We start from the raw sequence: 19,784 nt of genomic DNA on the forward strand, positions 1-19,784 counted from the left end.
TTGTTTTTATAGTTATGTATAACCTAAAAAAATTGAATATTTTCACCATGAGTTAACAAAATTGATTACAAAATGTATTTGAAATACAATAATTTTATTCAATTTTAGAAAAATATGTTAGAATATTTTAAAACACAAAAAAAAATAAATTATTTGAACTGTTTTTTGTGAGAATATGTTGATTTATATAGCTTTTCTTGTTTGAATTATCACTAATCACTAACAAAATCTAGATTAGTGAAATTTCAAATGATTAATATTTTATTATTTTATTTTTTTTGTTCTATATCTTAGCTATTTTCTTTATATTTATTTTTAAAAGGTTTACATTTAAAAACAGAAATCTTTTTTAAATTAAGACCCATTCAGAGGGTAAAAATTTTGGGGGGTTGGTGTTAATTAATGAGGATTGATAGTATAAAAAAAATAAATTAAATTTAAATAATAATATATCTCTCAGCTATTATTGATCAATCAATAATTTTGATCTACTTTAAAACTAAAAAATATAATAAATTCATGATAGATTAAGGATATGAGCAAATGTTTAAATATATATATAAATTTTGATTAATAATATGTTATATTCATTAGAGGAAAACGAAAACATAAAGTAAAATAAAAATACTTTCTTTTCATACTTCTTCACTTTGATTTTAAATTTCATTTTAATCTTTATATTTGGTAACTATTTATTTGTATAAGCACTTTTGAAATTCTGGTTAAGATAATAGTGATCTTAATTTAATTTCCCATAAAATATCAAAAATATCCATCGTTTTTACTTTTTTTTTTTCAGTTTTAAACTACTTATTATTACATCTGCACTTTATTGCATTGTTAATACTACAATTTGGATTTTCATGGGAGTTTACAAGATTTATATAAATATGTTCATTCACAATAGAATCAAAATATTTATTTTTTAAGCTACAAATATCTTTAAAGTAAAATTTAAAACTGTAATTATCTAGTAATAATATTAATTTTTTCCATCTAATTAGCCTTCTGTTATTTGAATTAATTTAATTATTATTTGTTATGGCGTAAAATTAAGCAAAAGCATAATTTTATGCATTTGAACCATACAAATCGCAAAGATCCCAATGTGTTTAACATTATATAGTTTCATTAACTAAAACTAATCTTTTTAATTTCAAATAAAATAATTCTTACTTTTTTTATGGACTAAAAATAAATTCTGGACCGAAGAGGCAGATACTTCTAATTTTATTGCTATTTGAGACTTAACAAATATTTTGAGGAATTCTACTGAAAATGTTTAGTTCCAAGTCATTCTCATCAATTTTTATGTTATCCATAACTTACTAAAATAATTCTTCTAAGTATTATTATTCATTGTATGATCTAAAATTCAAATAATTAATACCCTAAATATATTTTAAAAACTGTAACTTTTTAATCTAAAGATTTTAGAAGTAAAGGCATAATCTTTAAGTTTATATATATGAGCAAATGTTCTTGTTATAAAAATCATTTTCTTATGTATGTTATGTTAAAAAAAGATGAATTTAATATATTTTAAGGTCATTTTAATTGATTTTTTCTAAAAAACACTCCAAAACTTACTCGGTGTATTATTTATCACAATAAATCTCAATAATAATATATTCATAATTTTATTTTGTTTCTAAAACAACAATTGGTTATATTTTATCAAAAATAGATATCAAGAAACATTCTTAGTTATTATTTAAAAGATGAGGTATTAACTTATCCCTTATTAGCTCAAAGTCATCTTCTTCTTTGCATTTAAGCTCTTAGAATTACATTTCTTTTAATCTTTGTTTTTATTCTGATATTATTTAAAGTATTATTAATTAATTTATTATAAATATCCCGTACATTTCAATTTATTTTTTAGAAATTTATGATGTGACAATCAATGAATGATAATGAGATCATTTAAGGAAATAAAGTGTCTCTTCGTTTTGCTATATATTACAAAATTTAAATATTTTGAATAAGATTATAATATAATATTGAAAAAACCCATAAAAAAATAACTTTGAATTTAGTATAACAAGAAATATCTTTTAAAGTAGTTTTTTTAAATTAAAAGTAAACATATTTTTTATACCTAAAATAAATAAATGAGATATTAAAGATATTTAAAAATTTAATGATCTAAATTAAAATAAATGGAATATGGAAAATGTCTATCTGTTTAGTTACATTGTTTATTTTAATAATTTTAACAGACTTCAATTTATTATAAAAAATTATATTTAATTAATAATAACATTTTTATTTTTTTTAGAATTTTTTAATCTTACAATTTAAAAAATTTTTGAATTTCAATATTTAAAATATTCTAAAATATTAGAAAATTTCATAATAATATAAATTATAACAAAATATTGAAGAATTTAATAAAAAAAATCTTTAAACTTAGTAAAATATATTTTTTTATTGTTCTTTTTTAAATAAAAGTAAACAAATTCTTTTTTTGCAAAATTAAAAATAAAAAACATTTAAAAATGAAACAATCCAAATTAAAATAAATAAAATATATCATCCATCTATCAAACTATTTTCATACTCATAATTTATTTTAAATCATAAAAAAATAAATACATTTTTATTTTATTTTATTATCGAAAATTATAAAATTTATTATTTAATAAGACTTATTATTTAATTTTTTTTAATCACTAGTCAAGTTGTTCTATTTTCTTCTCTTCATCGAGTAAATACTTTAAAGTGTTTATTTGGTCAAAAATATAATCCTTTTATTCAGTAGTTGGAACTTAGATAAACACCTAGGTGGACTATTTATTATTTGATTGAAAAAAAAAGTTAATTTCAATTATTATAAAAATAAATTTAACAAAATTACATTTTCATTCTTAATTTTTTTAGTTGTGGTGAAATGGATTCCATTTTGTTTTTCTTCAATCTTAGCGAAGTCAGATGTAGGGAAATACCATTTCTTCTTCTTTTTGATTTCATCAAAAAGCATAATAACATCATATGTTATAACTAAAACATTGTTATTTTTCTTGTTGTTTTCGTCAACTTAAATCAAGAAAGTTTGGAGGAAGTCTGAGGTCTAGTACTTGCCTTTAGAAACCAATTGCATAGCAACCTTCATACCAGCATCTAAATCAATAAATTCTTTGTAGAAACCTTCTCTGCCATAGAATACTCTAGGATATCTGAGACGTTATTCGTTAGCCTTATCATCACCATAAGTAATTGTATTTTTTATACCATCAGCTACTGATGATGCAGCATCAAGGACACCTGAAACAGGTTTTACGATTAAACCTGCAACACCTTTACCAATACCTTTAAGGAAACCAAGAGCACCACCCTTCTTAGCTCCTTCAAATGGCTTTAAGAAAACACCTGTAATACCATTTGCAACACCAGAGAAAATTGAAGTGACACCTTAAACAGCTCCATCAACAAGATGCTTAGGTCTCTTAGATCTCATTCTATCTCTTTCTCTGAGATATTCTTCATCCTTTTACATTAGAAATATAATTAATATCCAATAATATTAAATTTTTTTATATATGTATTTTTTATATTAAAAAAGCTAGCTAATTGCTTGAAAAAAACAATATCTTACCATGCACAATGCTGAAATACCACTAGATAAAGAGCCAGTAATCTTGTTAACAGAATTAAAAGCACCAGCCATTGTATTCTTAATAAGTGAAGAAGCACCCTACATGATACCTAAACCACCTTCAAGTGGACCTTTAACAAAACCTTCAGCAGGCTTAGTGAAAAGATCAGTAACACCAGTAGAAATGTTCTAGAATAAACCAACGGGATTACCAATAATATTCAAAGAACCTAAAGCCTTGAGAACTTCTGAGATGGCTTGATCTTTGTAATGGGCAGTTAATTTGCTTACTATACCAGAAGCAGTTTCAAAGCAATTAACCAATTTTATACCATTAAGCTTAAGAGAAGCTTCAATATCAGCTAAAGCAACACCTAAAGCAGTGAAAACTGATTTAAGGACATTTAGATCAGAATCGTTAGTTTTAACCTTTGCCTTGAAAGTCAATGCAATTTCGATGTTTGACAAAATTAACTAATTGATGAAAGTTGGGATACTTGTAGGAGGTATTTCACATTCTTACCACTTGAATTTCTATTTTTATTATTAAATATTATTTATTTATAAAAAAAATGAAATAATAGAAATAAATTAATAATTTTAAGTGAGAATTTTATGATAATTTATTTAAAAATTAAAAATAGAATATCTTACAATGTTTTCATTTTTCTCAATTTGAGATGTTTCATCCAAATATTCCTTGAGAGTATTAATGCTTTGAGCATCTGCATCGTATCTGGCTTCTTCGACACCCTTGAGGAAATCAAGAAGAGTACTGATAAACTGTTCTTCAATTCTCACTGTGAAGGGATCTAGCTCAATAGCTACGTTATTGTAAAGTGTAATGTTCTTAGCTATCAAATTTTATTCAATCATGACATTTAAGAAGAAGTTAGGAGAGTTTTCTTTGTTGTAGAGTCCGTACTTTTGGGGAGTAAAGATAACGGGATTTACAATATCATAGCTGCTATTTTAATCAATATTCAATAGCTTTATTCTAATTTGATATGTTTTTGACTCTTCCTTTCCGATAGAAATGAATTCTAATCCTTTAATTGTTAAGTATAAAAACTCAGATGGCTTTTCATTCATTCTGTGATTTTAAACAACAGAAAGACCGAAATTCTTAATAAAAACACTGATTTATTATTAAATTATGACTTATTCTTCACCATCATGTTCTTCTTCTTCCTTCTTTTCCTTCTTTTCTATATTGATTTCTTTATCTTTATTTTTTTTATCTTTCTCTGCTTTCTTTTATTCTTTCTCAGCCTTCTTTTTCTCTTTCTCCTTGATCTTTCTTTCTTTTTCTTTCTCCTTTTCAATCTTCTTTCTTAGTCTTGCCTTCTCTTTCTATGTAACAGGTTCATCTGCAGATGAGTCTTCAAATTTAATTATTTTTGTGAAACCATCAATATCAATTGACCATTTCAAATATAAACTCTTATCCTAATTTAAATTTTAATAAATTGTAATAAAAATAAAATAGAATAAATTAATTTTTTTTAAATTATAATTTTATGAAAAAATTAAAAAAATTAAAATTAAAATAAATTTTATGAAAAAATAAAAAAAATTTTTACTTTGTTTTTCTTTAAGTCTTTCTGTCCAATTGGAAGAATCTAGAGTTTATCTTAGAAGTAGATTTAATCAGGTGAAAAGTTAAAGTCTAAGTTTTGGAAATTGCCATCTAATGGACGAAGAGCAGAAATAACCTTTCTTTCTTTTTCAAAAGGATTCTCCCATGAGAAATAATATTAGTGATGTTCATCAACAGTTTTATCTTCTTTTTCGTTAGGAGGAAGGATAATGTTTAGGTCTTTAAGTTCTATCTTGAAGTTCTTAGAGTAGTTTTGAATGACATAAGGTCTTTCTTTTTCAGTAACTTTCTCAACTACAATGTAAATATTTGAATCATCTGAACGAACATCAGTTCTCAAGAATGAAACATCCATCTTGTTTTCTTAGTTTCTAATCATGAAATTAACAGTACCAAGCTCTAAGACATTCATGTTGCCACTCCATTTCCAATCCTTTTCTTCTTCTACTAATCTAATATTCAAGAATCTATCTTTGTTGTCATCAAACCAGTAGAGAGGAATTCTAGAATCTTTATTAATAGCTATGATTTTATTCACACTATTTTGCTTTAACTCAAGAGCATAGCCAGTCTTATTCACAATAATAAATCTTTTTTTAATTTAAAATGTTAAATCAAATTTGTTATAAACAAAACAAAATTAAAAAATAAATAGCTTTTTAGTTTATTTGTATCGTACCTTGGGGAAATAGTGATGACTTTAGAGAAAAGCTTTTGTTCATAATCTACGTTTTTCAAAGAGACATTAATACCCATTGTCTAAAAGACTGTATCACCTTATTCATTGATAGTTTAGATATCGATTTAAGTATTACCAACACCTCCAATAGAAGCTTATTTTGAAACTTAATCAAATTTAGCATCAGATAGACTCATTAAATCACCTGTATTTTATCCTAGTAAGATAATATTAGTATTTAGAGCTTCATCAGGATAAATTTATCTTTAGCCACCAACAAGTTTGCGCTCTTCTTTTTTCTTGTTATCTTATGTGAATACATTTAATTTGTATGGAGATTCGTTGATTAGATAACCCTTGCAGTAGATGTAGAATTATCTGCAACCTTCAACTACTTGATGTTCAATACCTCTGTGATGACATGAGATCTCACTTTGATTTCCATTTACATCTTTAATGAGTATTTTTTCTATATCTCCAGAAGAAACTTTAGCTTCGTTACTCCAAAAATGACCTGGTATCTGTATTTTCATGAAGGAATCTCTACGTTAGGAGCAATTGTAAAACTCGAAAACTTCACCACAAGGAATAACTTAAGTAATAGCAGTGAATTTCCTTTATTTTTATTAAAATTAAATGAGATACTTTCTTCATTTTTAAATTAAAATTTTACTTGTGATTGATAAATTATATTAAAAGAGTTTTAGGGAGACAGTTTTTAATTCTGTAAGGAGGTTCAATTGAGAACATGGTACGTTAATCGTTTTCAGGATCTTTATGAACCTTCAACATAAGGAAAGTTTCTCCCAATTTCATTTCTTCAGCTTTGTTTAAGAAATTGTTACAAAGCTTTTTGAAACTCAATCTATCAGAGTTTAAGTTTTCTTGAACAAATTTCACATTAAAAGACCCAGTTAAGAAGTCGATTGGGATAGGAATTCTTTACCCTTTCTTCAATGTGATACTCTTTTTTTTTAAAATAAAAAATAAAATATTAAATTTTTTCATTTTTGTTTTAATTAATTTTACTTATTTAAAGTTTTTATTTTCGTCATAGAGATTGATTGATACTTATTTGTTACAGTCATTAATGAAGTAATAAGGAGAAGAAATATTTAAAACTTTCTTAGATGAAATCATGTCAAGCTTTACTTCTGTTATGACTTCGAATAATTTTTTACCAGATTAATCTTTGCAAGGTCTTAGTCTGTTACGTACTTTATCCAAATCAATTTATTCGATGTATTTCAAATTCTAACCAGGAATGAGCACTCTGGCTTTAACTTATTCACTAGTCTTCTTGAATACGAATGTTTCTCTATTGTTTGGATCATTAATCTTTTTTATTCAAATGTCAATTATGTAAAATTAAATAAGAAATTAAAAAATATTACCATTTCAGACTCTTATAAATCTATTTCAAAGTTCTTTTCTTCGAAATTCTTCAATTGGCATTTATATATTTTTTAATCAGCTATTTTGATGGAACTTCTTTGTTAAGCAGCAAGCATATTAGATAAATCAGTTTCAACTTCAATAAGATAACCTGTTTCGTTTCTTACTGTGTAAGGAGAAACATGTTAAAACATTTCATCTTAGCTACCTGATTACTTTTATTCTTCTACGCTATCAGTAGAATAGCTTCTTTCCTTTTTGGCATCCTAAAGAATTTCTTTTTTGACTGTTTTGGTGCATTTTGTAATAATACTTAAGAATTAAGTTGAGAAAGTAACATTAAATGCGGTATAATTAGGATTTAATTCAACAGCTATTAGCTATCTAATATTATTAAACTCCGATTGAATGTAATCAATGTTAAATCCAACCTTTTCAATAATTGGTTCCCAAAGACCAACTCTAGGATTATAATATTCAGCACTGAATTGAATGACAGTAGCAACCTTAAATATAAAAAAAATAAAAATGAAACAACTAAATTAGAATTTTAATAACTTAATTTGTTATTTTTCTAATAAATTTATTTACACTGAGTTGGATATTGTTTTGTTTTAACTTAATATTCATTTCGAAAATATTGAAATCAAGAACGGGAACATAAGCAGCGTTCAAGTCGTTAATTATGTAGATTTAGAAACCTTAGAGATCAGCATCTACATCAAAAATGTTGATTTACCCTTCGTTGTTAGCAAGAGCAACAACTTTGTTTTCTTAATCTTAAAGCTCCTTCTTAATTTTTTCTTCTTCTGAGATTAAAACATCTTCAGGTTTTTTATTTTGAGAAGCAGCAATAGCAGGAGGTTCTTCCTTCTTTTATTCAATCTATTGCTATTCACCTTCAACAGGCTTCTATTTCATGTCTTCTAATAAAATCTAAACTGTTTAGTTGATTAAATTTAGATCAGAGAAAGATATCTTAAATGATGTTTTTTCAAGCTTTGTTTGGATAGCAGTTTTGTTGGAAAAGAGTTAAGCTTGCTCAGATGTGAGATACAAATAATCAGTTTTTGATAAGCTCAAGTTAAGAGGAAGAAGGATACTACGCTTGTTAACCTTTTTAAAAGCCTTTCTTTTTAATTCTTCTACATCACAAATGAATATTTCAAGTCCCTAAAGCTCAATAGCTATAATACCAGTTTAATTAATTGAGTGAGAATCAGCCAAAGTAATTTTTCCATTCTTGATTTCATTTTTAATGTAATTAATAGATTAAGCTTGAGAGAAGTTAATCTTGATATCGAAAATGCCTCTAATAGCAAGAATGTTTGTGCTGTCTGCACAAGGTGTGCAAATAATAACATTTTTAACAGAAATATTTATTTTCATTCCACCACCAACCTATTTAATATTTAAATTTTAAGAATTAGATATTTTTCTTCATTTTGATAAAAATTATTTAAAAAAAAAAAATATTTACTTATTTTGCATATTGTTCAATCTCCTTTGCGTTTTTCTCCTAAGCCTCGATCTCTTCCTTTGTTAATTTAACTTCATAAACAGGCTTTGGAGGTTAAATGCTAGCATCCATTGCAGCGAAACCAGCAAGAGCAAGAAGAGGACCAGTTTCAGCTTGAACCTTAAAATCTCCAACAACTATATCCATATCTTTATCTCCGTTTGGCTTCATTTAAAGCTCGAAGACTATTTAGAATTATTGATTTTCTTTAGCTGTCTTTGTATCATCGTATTAAGTAAATTCATAAATGGTTCCAGCTAATTCAACAAACTATTCACTTTAACGGAGTGCTTAAAGTGCATGCTCTTCGCTCTTATATATACTATTATTAACTAAGTAGGTAAGATCTTATGCCTATTGCTAAGTATATCTTTTGAAGATATTGAGATCACCTAACAAACTTCCTTCGATATATTCAGCTCCATCATAACGGAAGCAAGAACCATTAAGTGTTTTGGCATATAAATTAGTTGACATACCTAATTCATTAATTATCTAAATAACACGCATACGACCAAGAGTTACTCTTGCGAAAGGCATGTTACGCTCCTTATCCAATGTAAAAATAGAGAATGATTCCATATCAAGTTAGAAATAAATACCACCTTTTTCCTTATCGTAAGCTTCTTCTGAGATATTTTCACGCTTTTTACGTTCAGCTTCTTCTTTTTTCTTCTTTTCAATGACAACTTAAGCTTCTTGATTTCTAGCCCAGTCATGAATAAGGAATCTATCACAACCATCATCATAAGAAATGTTGTGGAATAAGCACATCATAACTAAGTTGTAATCAGCATTTGACATACGGAAAATAATAGGAGATATGTAATTCTTCATGATCATAGTTGTATCAATTTTGATATCGTTTCCATAAATATATTTGTATTCATTGAAGAATCCAACCATATTGATATTTACATTGAAATCGAAGGCTTTAGTCATTTCAGTGACATTTTATCCTCTGATTAATCTCATTTGCATATCACTCATGCTTATGTTAAAGTTTTCACTGTATGTTTCTTTAATATCCTCTTTCTTCTTGCATTCAAGTAAACGATCTCCATTCTTATCACGTTAATTAGTAACTTTAATTGTACCCAAATCAATTTCTAAGTAATTAGTTGAGCTAGGATTTGGCTTTAAAGTGATAAGAGGATTTTGAATGACGACATCCATAGACATACCTTTAGGGTTATTTAAATTAGAAAGTACTTATCTTTTACCCTACTTTCTAAGAGGCTCCATAGGATCTTTAGCTTTTTCTTATTCCTTAGCTAATTAAATCTTTTGATCTTCAGCAATTTCACCCTCATCAACAAAGAATTAAGGAGTGCCGAGAGGACCAAGTAATTAGACTAGAGAATAATCCAACAATCTAAGAATAGGTCTTTGAATATAGCTTATATGAATAGAGTTGAAGTTAACTTTCAAGAATGTGGCAACGTTGTCAGACTTAATTTTACTTGATCCATCACTCAAAGATCTGAATTCTACTTCTAACAAGCTCGATGCACCCTTATATTTAAATAGTAAAAGAAATTAAAATATATGAATAGATTTTTTTGTTAATTATTTGAATAAGCAAATAAATAAATAAAATATTACATCTTTCTTAAGTAAACCGATAAGCTCTTAAGGCTTGATCTTTTACCAGTCTTCCTCTAAGTAAATAGTGTTTGGGAAATTGGTCAAGTCATTAACTTGCAAGTTACCAAGAGAACCTTTAAGGAACATTTCGTCAGATTTTTGTTAGAATACCAAACTGATATTTTAAATAGAAATATCATTTACAGGTAAATGATTTCTTCTATTTACGAGCACGACTTTAATTTCATGAATATAGATTTTTGCTTATAGGAGAATTGATTCATTTTCTTACAAGCTTTCTGGGGATATAACTGATTTACCAACACTAGATTAAGAAAGATTATCAGAGTCTGTGGTACTTCCAGCACTCATAGGACTTGAACTAATTGCTTCATTTTCTAATTATTTCAAGAGTTCAGAAGTTGGCACTGTGGTTTATTCTATAAGTTTTCGAGAGAAAAAAAATTATTTTGATTAAAATTAATTTTTTTAAAAATAACAAACATTCTATGAATAAATTTAAAATATAAAATTGTTTAAATAAATGTTTATTTTTAAAATGAAAAAAACTTTTCTAATAAGTAGACAAATAATTTAAAACTTATTTTACCAACTGGATCAGCTTTAATAAAGAGAAGGACTTTGGCTAAAGTTTCAGGCTTAAAATTGACAATAAGAGTGTTAAATTTCAAATCTATGTCTAATCCTACATTTTAATATTCAGGATGGCCCTTATCTAAGATGATGACTTTAATATTGATTAGTTCATTGCTGCCATCAGAAGATTTACTTGAAATGAAATCATTTAATGCACTATCTTTGTGTTGATAGAGATTGTCAGATAAGAACATGCCTCCAAGACCTAGATTGACAGACATTTTCATATTTCTTTGTTCATAGAAGACATTTAGCTTGTTTGTCTAGAAAGTCAAGAAGGGCTTTTGAGTATATTTATTTTCATCATACATAGAGAGTTTGATCTTACCAAGCTCAAAGGTAGCTTCAACTTAAACTAAATCAAAATTTTTACTTTTATCATCAGCTTTCTTTACTTCTCCCTCTTTTTCTCCTTCATTTTCAAGTCTTTCTTATTATGCTATTAAATCTTCTAATTCGTCATCGGTAATGATATCCTTTGCTACTACAGTCTTAACTTTTTCAAGAGCTTCTACCCACTATTGAGAAGCCTTTTCCTTTTCACAAGCAAAGTAAGCATCAGCATACTTATTTTTGACATTAAAAGCATTCTTAAACCCAACTAAATTCTCATCTTAGAAAGAAATATGTGAGTTTTTAACCCAAATGTACTCAACAGGTTTAAGATCTTTAGGTTTTTCAAACAAGTAAAGATATCCACCAGAAAGAACACCATTGTATTTCTCCCATGTTTTAATAGTATTACCTCTCTTAAAGATAATACCTGTCTTAGTTGCATTCTTAAGAAGTAGATTTTTCTCTAATTCAACTGAATCTAAAGTCTATTATCTGTTTCTTTTTTAATCTTCAGCTGGAATACTGAAACATTCTCCCAGCTTAAGTAACTTTTTGTAGATTGAAGGATTCAACTACAAATTTATTTTATCAATGCCACCCTTGACTTAGATATTGGGCTATTTATTTTTACAAAAATTATAAAATAAAAATTCAAATTTTATTTTAAAAAAAAAATGTAAATAAATTTTTTAAAATATTTACTTTGTTGATCTTTCCTTAAGCAGGTCCTTTAACAAGAGTAATGCCAATAAGGATTGAGAACTCTTAGATAGTGTGATAATGTTTTGCTGTTTCTAGAGAAGTTTATCTACTCATTGTTAAATCTTCTAAGTTAGAAATGTAATGATTGTAATATTCAATAGAAGGGAAATAAGATAGCTTAATTTTGCTGAGAGAGATATTATACATATCCAAAGCTTTGATTTCGAATGGAAGATTAGGTTAAAGAACATCTTCTACAGTATTCACTGAAAGATTACCGAGATTCAATACCCAGCATTCATTTGTGAGAGAGCCATCAGTTTTGAAGGGTAAAACAATGACTGGAGATTCTAAGTCGACTTTTAACTTGAGGACTGAAGAATTATTCATTGACTCTTAAAGAGAAGTTTACTTTTATTCTATTTGCTCAGCGATGGCATCCTTAGCCTATTACTTAAGTTAATCATCTTTAACTTTAACATCAAAGAATTTAACAGCTCTAACAACCAAATAGGGGTTATAGTCAAAACGAACTGATCTCATCTTTAAGTCTATGACAGAGTCAATATGAGGAGTATCGAGAGGCTTTGAAATCATGTTAAACTCAATCAAAGGATTCTTACTATTTAGAATGGTTGGACTCAAAATGTTTATGACTTTGCTAGAGTTATTCTATAAAAATTCATCTATCATTTATAATTCCATGCTTTTCAAGTTGAGCTTAACTTCATTATTGTTATCACGAAGTAAGACATTACCGTAGATATTATTCAAATTAAATTATAAGCATTAAACTTCCATTCCATCACGATTACTTAGCTTAATACTTGCTCCTTATAAATTATAATCTAATACAAAATAGACATATTCTTTTGGTCTGATAATGGAAGGGGCATCAATAGCTTCTTCACTGAAGTTGTCATTAATGAACTTATCGATTTCTGCTCTAATTTTATTATATTTAAATTTAATTTGTTTGTAAAGTAATAAAATGCTATCTATACCTATCATCTTCTGTTACTACAGCAGCCTCTTGAGTAGCTTTTGCTCCTCCAAAAAATCTTCCAAAGAAGCCTGGCTTTTATTCATCTTGCTTTTTCTTTTCCAACTCTTTGATTTTAAGCTCTTTTTGAATTTCTAAAACTACTTTTTTAGTTTTTTCAAACAAAATTTCAATTTCTAATTTTTCTACAGCATCACTGAATTCTTTTTTTTCATCTTCGGTTAAACAGTTTATCGATTTATCCTTTTCTTGTCTTTGCATTTTGGTGAAATGGGTTGTAAAATTATTTGATAATCTTTCTATTTCTTTTGCATCAATCTTTTTATCACTTTTCTTTTTAATTGCTAGCTCATGTTAGTACTTAGAAATGAATTCAATTTATTCAATAACTTATTGCAACTGCTTTTGTTACAAGTGCAAAGTGATGTGTTCCAAGTTCAAATTAACCTATTCATATTATTAAACATAAAGTAAATCTAAGGAGTTTAATTTAATGTTAAAATCAATTTAACTAGTAAAACATAAAACATACTTAAATTGTTTATGAATTACCAAAAAGTTTGAAAGAAAATATGCATTTTTAAGAATTAACTTCAATCAAAATTTAATGAAAAAATTAAAAGAAAAAAATTTTTTATTAATTCAAACAATTTTGTTATTTAAGTCATAAAAAATTTTGGGAGATAAGAATAAAAATTTGTTTTTTAGATACAACAAATCATTTGATTTTTATTTTATTTGTAAAAAATACTTGATCAATATTGAACTCTTTAATTTAAAAGAATAAATGTAAAAGTAAAGCATTAAAAATAAATTAATCTTGTTTTCTTTAATTGTTTTTTGTTCAAAAATATTTATGGCAAATGTTTATGTTAATTGCGCACTTTATTAGGCTTTGAGTAGTTTATTTAAGTATTATCTATTGCTATTAAATTCTTTTTAGAATTCTTTTATTTAACACAAATAATATCTTCCTTTTATAAAAAATTATAATGATAAATTGACGTGTTATTTACCTTAATTTCAGGTACTTCAAAATTGCCTTTATTATTCATAGTTAAGCTAATTTAAGAAGATATTTTAAAGAGGAAATCAACAGGCTCATCCGTTTTTGCTTATCCTTCTTTCTAAATCATACCATTCAATATACGTAGTTTATGTTCTTCTGCTAAATCTGATATTAATCGAGTTTCGTTTGCATTCCAATAAACTCCTGCATTAGAAATAACTAGCAATTTTCTCATAGGTTCATTCTTGCTCTCTTCTGCTGTCCTATCAACAAAAGTTTTGATTCCATCCTTGTTAGTGGTATAAATTTCAATTTTATCCAAGCAAAAACCCCAGGAGTACTTTTTAGTTATTGTGTCTTCAAAACGTACGTGAATATTTCTAATGGTGATTTGTAAGTTATCAACAATCTTCATAGTTAATTTTTAGATGTAACCTGCATCTTTTTCAACTTTATTTTTCTCTTGTTACTTTGCTGCTATCTTTGAAACACATTCTGCTGCAAAAGATTCAATATTTGTAAGCTTATTCTTGAAAGCCTTAAAATCTTTGAATGTCCATTCCTTTTATTCCTTTGGTGTTACTACTAAGTAGAGACCATCTAAAAAGACTTCAACAGGCTTTGAGCCAATATTTTTGAAGGGGACCTTAAGCTCAAGCTTCTTAATTTTAGAATATTAGTGGCTGATAGGAAGATCAAGCATATTAACTACATTTGGATTTAGTGAAACATTTTCTATCTTCACTTCACCAGAGAAGATACCAATGTTTAAGTTTTCTTTGTTCAATCCAAGAACATATTCACCTGCTACTTTATCTAAAACAGAACTAATTAATCCTTAAAACATGATTTTTTCTTTTAACCTATTTTGAACGATGGAAAAAAGAATTATTTTATAATGAAATGAGTGAGTAAAAGAAAAAGCACTTACTTTTATTCGAACTATCAATCAACAAAAGGAAGTATGTTTAAAACTATCTTTTAGAATTTTTGAGATTTTTCCTATTTATTTTATATCTTTTCTTGAGTGATTAGTTAGCTAATAAATAGATATTATAATGAAGAAAAGCTAAGTAAAAATAGATCTTTATTTATTTTTTACTTTTTTATTTATTATTTTTTTATTTGGTAAAATCAAGCGATATAAATTATCTCAATAACTAATTAAAAGTTGACAAGTTGAATATGTATCTCCTATCATTAGTAGTAAATTCTTTCTTTCTTTATTTTACAATTTCCTCAACTCATTATATAAATATCAAAAATTTTGTTAAACTCTTAATTCACATATTATCAGCTAAAGACGATTCAAACCCTTTCTTTTATTCCTTAAGCTTCCCTTCAGATAATTCACTTAACAAATACATAGATTACATATCTTAATTTATACTAATATTTGATTTCAACAAATATTTTCTGCTTGATATCAATAGAAGAGCTAATTTTAGAAGGATCAAAAAAGTATATGTTGTATTTTAATAGACTAATAAGAAACTTTAATAATTTTTTCTTCTTGTTGAATAAATATTTATTTTATAAATGTTTTTTAAATCTAGTATAATTGTTTTAATTCTAGCGTAATTTAATAGATAGCAAAAGTACCTTTACCTTATCAATTTTGTAATTTATGCAAATCAAAGCACTCATTTTCTTTTATTTTGTTATTATTTTAATCCCCCTTTTTTGATGATAAAAATATCTTTCTATCTTCCTTATCAGAAAGAAATTAATTAATTATTAATTATATTTGACAATTTTTTGTGAAAAATAATCAAGTGATAGATATATAAATTATTATATCCAAATTTTATTATTAAATGTAAAATGTTAAAAAAATTACTCAGATATCTTAATAAACTCTTAAAACCAATCCAATTAATTTTCTAATTAAAAATAAAATCTGACTTTTAATAAACAATTAAAAAAAAACTAAAGCTATTTATGTTGAATTTACAAATAAACTATGATCAATCTTAATTCTAATCCTATCTTTAACACTTGCTAAAAAATTATTTTCTCACTAAAATTAAATACATTTAAATTTTTACCTATTCTAACTCAAGTTAATCTATAAAATTTTGTATTTTTCAATAAAATAGATGATTGCTTTTATCAATTATAGTATAACAAAAATTAATTAACAAAATTAAAAAATATATATTTTCAATGCAAACAATAAAATAACTAGATTTAAAAAAAACAATTGTGCTACTCATTAGCTAATTTTTTATTTTAAAAATGAAAATAAATTAAAATTTATTTAATAAATTCATTTTATTTAAATCAGAATTAATTTTTATTTGAAATAAAATAATTAATTAAATAATTTAATTTAAATATTATAAACTATTGAAGACATACAAGAATGCAGATCAATGTTTGTCAAAAGTGTTTATTTAGAAAAAGTAATTGAATTTTTTTCAGTAATATTAAAAATTGATGTTAATGTGAACAATCCTTTTATTTCTATAAACTTATCTTCTTATCTATTGCTTATATTTATCATCTATATTATTCTTGCTTAAATATTAAAACTATATTTTAATTATAAATAAAAGATTTTAACAATGTACTCAAGAGAGAGATACAATTTCTTTAACTGTGAGCTCTTTTCAAATAAAGAACCTAGTTATAATGCTCCTTAGTTGCCTATCTAATTTCCACTAAAAAAACATACAAAAAAATAAAAATAAAAATTAAGTTTTGTAATAAATAAAAATTATTAAATTAATAATTTTATGATTTTTAGTTAAAATTCTAAGACATATTTTAACTTTATTTAATTCAAACTATAATTTATTTTAACCACAATAAAATATTAAAAATTTTAAAAGTAAAATAAATTATTTCTTCATAATATATGAAACTGCCTTTTAATAAATTAAATTTACTATAATCTAAGAGTATAAGAATTTAACTTTTTGCAATCTATAGAAACTTAGCCCAGACTATTTGCTCCTTTTACTCCAATTCTATTATCGCTTTATTTAAAATAATTTTTGTAAAATGATCTAAACATTTTAAAAACAACAGACAAATGAATGAATGATGATTAAAGCTTTGAATAAGATAAGAATAAAATGGTTTGATTTATAAGTAAATTTATTAATTTACATAAGATCGATGCATAAATTTTACAAATTCTGACATTTTGCTAAAGCAGAACCTAAATTTTGAGCTCCTTACTCATCAATTTTGTTTCCTCTTTTAAAATTTTTAGTAAAATATTTAATTTAAATTAGAGTATTAACCTTTATATACATTTAATCCAATACAATATATTATAATATGATTAGAAGATACAGAATATTTTACAGTAATTAATTTAGTTTATAAAATTTACATTTTTAATTAAGGTGGAGAGGGAGAGGGGTGTAATAAAAATTTATCCATTTAAAAAAACCAGTTTCATATGTTTTATTTTGAAGTTTTTAAAAAATCTAAAAAACTTCTTAACCCCTCAACCCCCCTTAATTAAACCGCTAAATAAAATTATAAAGTTTAAAAATAACCTTAACCATAGAGTCAAAGATGTAAGTAGAGAGCTATTAGCTAGCTTAGATACTATTTTTGAAGCTCCTAGTTATCCTATATTATTATAACTTTAAAAAAATAAATTAAAAAAAAAAAATTAATTGTAATTCTTTGTTCTCTTAAATTTTCTAAAAATTAAATATGAATAATAAATAATTTAAATTCGTTTTACTCTAAGGATATTATAACTGATTTAAGATTAACTAACTATTTTAAAGTAGATCCAATTATTATAGCTCCTTATTGCGGCACATTATTTGACCTTTAATAATATAAAATACTAGTTTAAAATTTAATTTGTTCAGATATATTTATTAAAATTAATAAAACATTTAAAATTATTAATAAAAGTTAAAAATATACTAAAACCAAAGTTACAATACTTCTAGGTTTTAACATTTAGCTAAACCAAAACATAAAACACTAACATCACTTTCATTTATCTTATTATTCCTATTTTTTAAAAGATATTTAAAATAATTTTGTTATTATTAATATTTTTTATTAATTTTTTTAGAAAATAAAATATAATTGTTGAAATTTTTGTCATTAAAAAATATTTTTGAAGTTTTTTATATTTTTTATTGATTTACTCTAAATGAATTGATAAGATCTTTAGATTTATACAGTTTGAGAGAGCGGATCCTAGATTAGATGGAATTTTCTCTCCTTAATTGTTATCACTATAAATATAAATAAATTAATTAACAAATTAAATATTCTTTTATATTAAAAATTTATATTTTGTAATTATGAGCAAAATCAAACAAAATAGCTTTTTTATAGAGTCTAGATAAGGCATATGAGGTTAAAAATAGTTACTTAAAAAAGATTTCTAAGATGGTGTGCTTATCTAAATTTGATTAAAGTAGCTTTTTATTTAAAATTATTATTTTTGTTTTAACTAATTTTTTTTGAAAGATACATTTTTGATTGAATTGTATTTCCAAGTTTACTACAGAGACATCATTTTTTTTTATTTTATTTTATTTTATTTTATTTATATTTTTTTAATGAAATTTATTTTTGAAAAAATTTAATTAATTTATAAAAATAATACTTAAATAAACAATTAAAAAAAAAATTTTAAAGACTAAAAATTAAATCGAATGAGTTAATTACAAAAACAAATTTGACAAATATAAGTATCTATCTACTTTCTATAAACTTTTGACTAAATATTAATAAATTAAGATTTTATATTATTTCTTTATCTTTTAATTTTAACTATAAAGAATCCTCGGGCTTTTTATCTTCGTTTCTTTTAAAGCATTTTGATCCCTTGCACTTAACAATTTCAGATAAGGTATATTGCTCATAAAGATAGTTTATCTTGGTCACAGCAAGATTGCAGTAGCTATTAAATAAGATAGGAAACTATAACCCTTCCTTAGAAATCCGTTTCCAAATTCAATCTATTATTCATAAATGTAGCTATTAGTTATTATTAAACTTATAAATTCGCAAAGGCACTACTAAAATTCTTTAAGCCAATCATTTAATTCTTTTAAATTAGTAGCTTTATTTAAGGATTCCTATATTATATTCTTTGCTTTTTATATATGATTGGGTAAGCTTAGTAAGTTTTTCATGACTAAAATGGTTGTAGAAGGTATCAATAATTTATTTTATTTTATAATATTTAAAACTGCTCATAGTTATTATTTTGAAGGTATTCAGATAATATTTCCTTCACTATATAATTAGAAATTGAGTCTAATAAGTTGGACTTATAAAAAAATAATTTCATTAATATTTGCTTATTCTCATCATTAGAAAAGTTTTTTTTTCTAGCTATTAACTCAGATTTTAATAGGTTAATTATCTACTATTGAATAGAACGATAGTTAAATTTTTACTTTTGAATTTTTTTATACATTTACTATTTGTTTCAATTGCAAATCATAAATTAAATATGGAAATTTGGGTGACCCTCTTTTTATGGACAAAAATATATAAAATGAAAATTAGATTTATATAGTTTGAGAGAGCAGGTCCTAGATTATATGGAATTTCCGCTCCTTAATTTTTATCACTTATAAATTGTACATATTCTTTAAGATAAAAAAATTTTAATTTTGAGCAAAATCAAATAAAATAGCTTTTTTATAGATTCTAGATAAGACATATGAGGTGTTACTTAAAAAAGATATCTAAGATAATGT

At 24.8% G+C, this 19,784-nt stretch overlaps 2 protein-coding genes across 2 annotated transcripts; both read right to left on the bottom strand. All coding sequences in view use genetic code 6, as the record gives it.

The window, feature by feature from the left end:
• Positions 1-2,672: 2,672 nt before the first annotated feature.
• Positions 2,673-14,932, bottom strand: TTHERM_00123750 (PH domain protein; the record flags this gene model as incomplete). The annotated part of the gene is made up of 16 exons (XM_001010870.2): positions 2,673-2,792; positions 2,861-3,490; positions 3,599-4,132; positions 4,253-5,047; positions 5,182-5,788; positions 5,878-6,492; positions 6,551-6,843; positions 6,907-7,215; positions 7,272-7,778; positions 7,864-8,673; positions 8,753-10,306; positions 10,397-10,818; positions 10,989-11,988; positions 12,074-13,019; positions 13,078-13,523; positions 14,093-14,932. 16 exons carry the CDS (start codon positions 14,930-14,932, stop codon positions 2,673-2,675), a joined length of 10,428 nt encoding a protein of 3,475 aa, XP_001010870.2.
• A 1,513-nt stretch (positions 14,933-16,445) lies between these two features.
• Positions 16,446-18,647, bottom strand: TTHERM_000123759 (kinase domain protein). Its single transcript, XM_012796277.1, has 10 exons — positions 18,545-18,647; positions 18,442-18,491; positions 18,213-18,302; positions 17,983-18,072; positions 17,792-17,881; positions 17,598-17,687; positions 17,200-17,289; positions 16,977-17,066; positions 16,659-16,748; positions 16,446-16,605 (listed from the first exon to the last, which is right to left on the bottom strand). The coding sequence occupies exons 1-10, from the start codon at positions 18,587-18,589 to the stop codon at positions 16,506-16,508; spliced, it is 825 nt and encodes a 274-aa protein (XP_012651731.1). The 5' UTR covers positions 18,590-18,647; the 3' UTR covers positions 16,446-16,505.
• Between the last annotated feature and the right edge of the window lie 1,137 nt (positions 18,648-19,784).

Source organism: Tetrahymena thermophila (assembly GCF_000189635.1).
Source record: "Tetrahymena thermophila SB210 genomic scaffold scf_8254752, whole genome shotgun sequence".
NCBI classification, from domain to species: Eukaryota; Ciliophora; class Oligohymenophorea; order Hymenostomatida; family Tetrahymenidae; genus Tetrahymena; species Tetrahymena thermophila.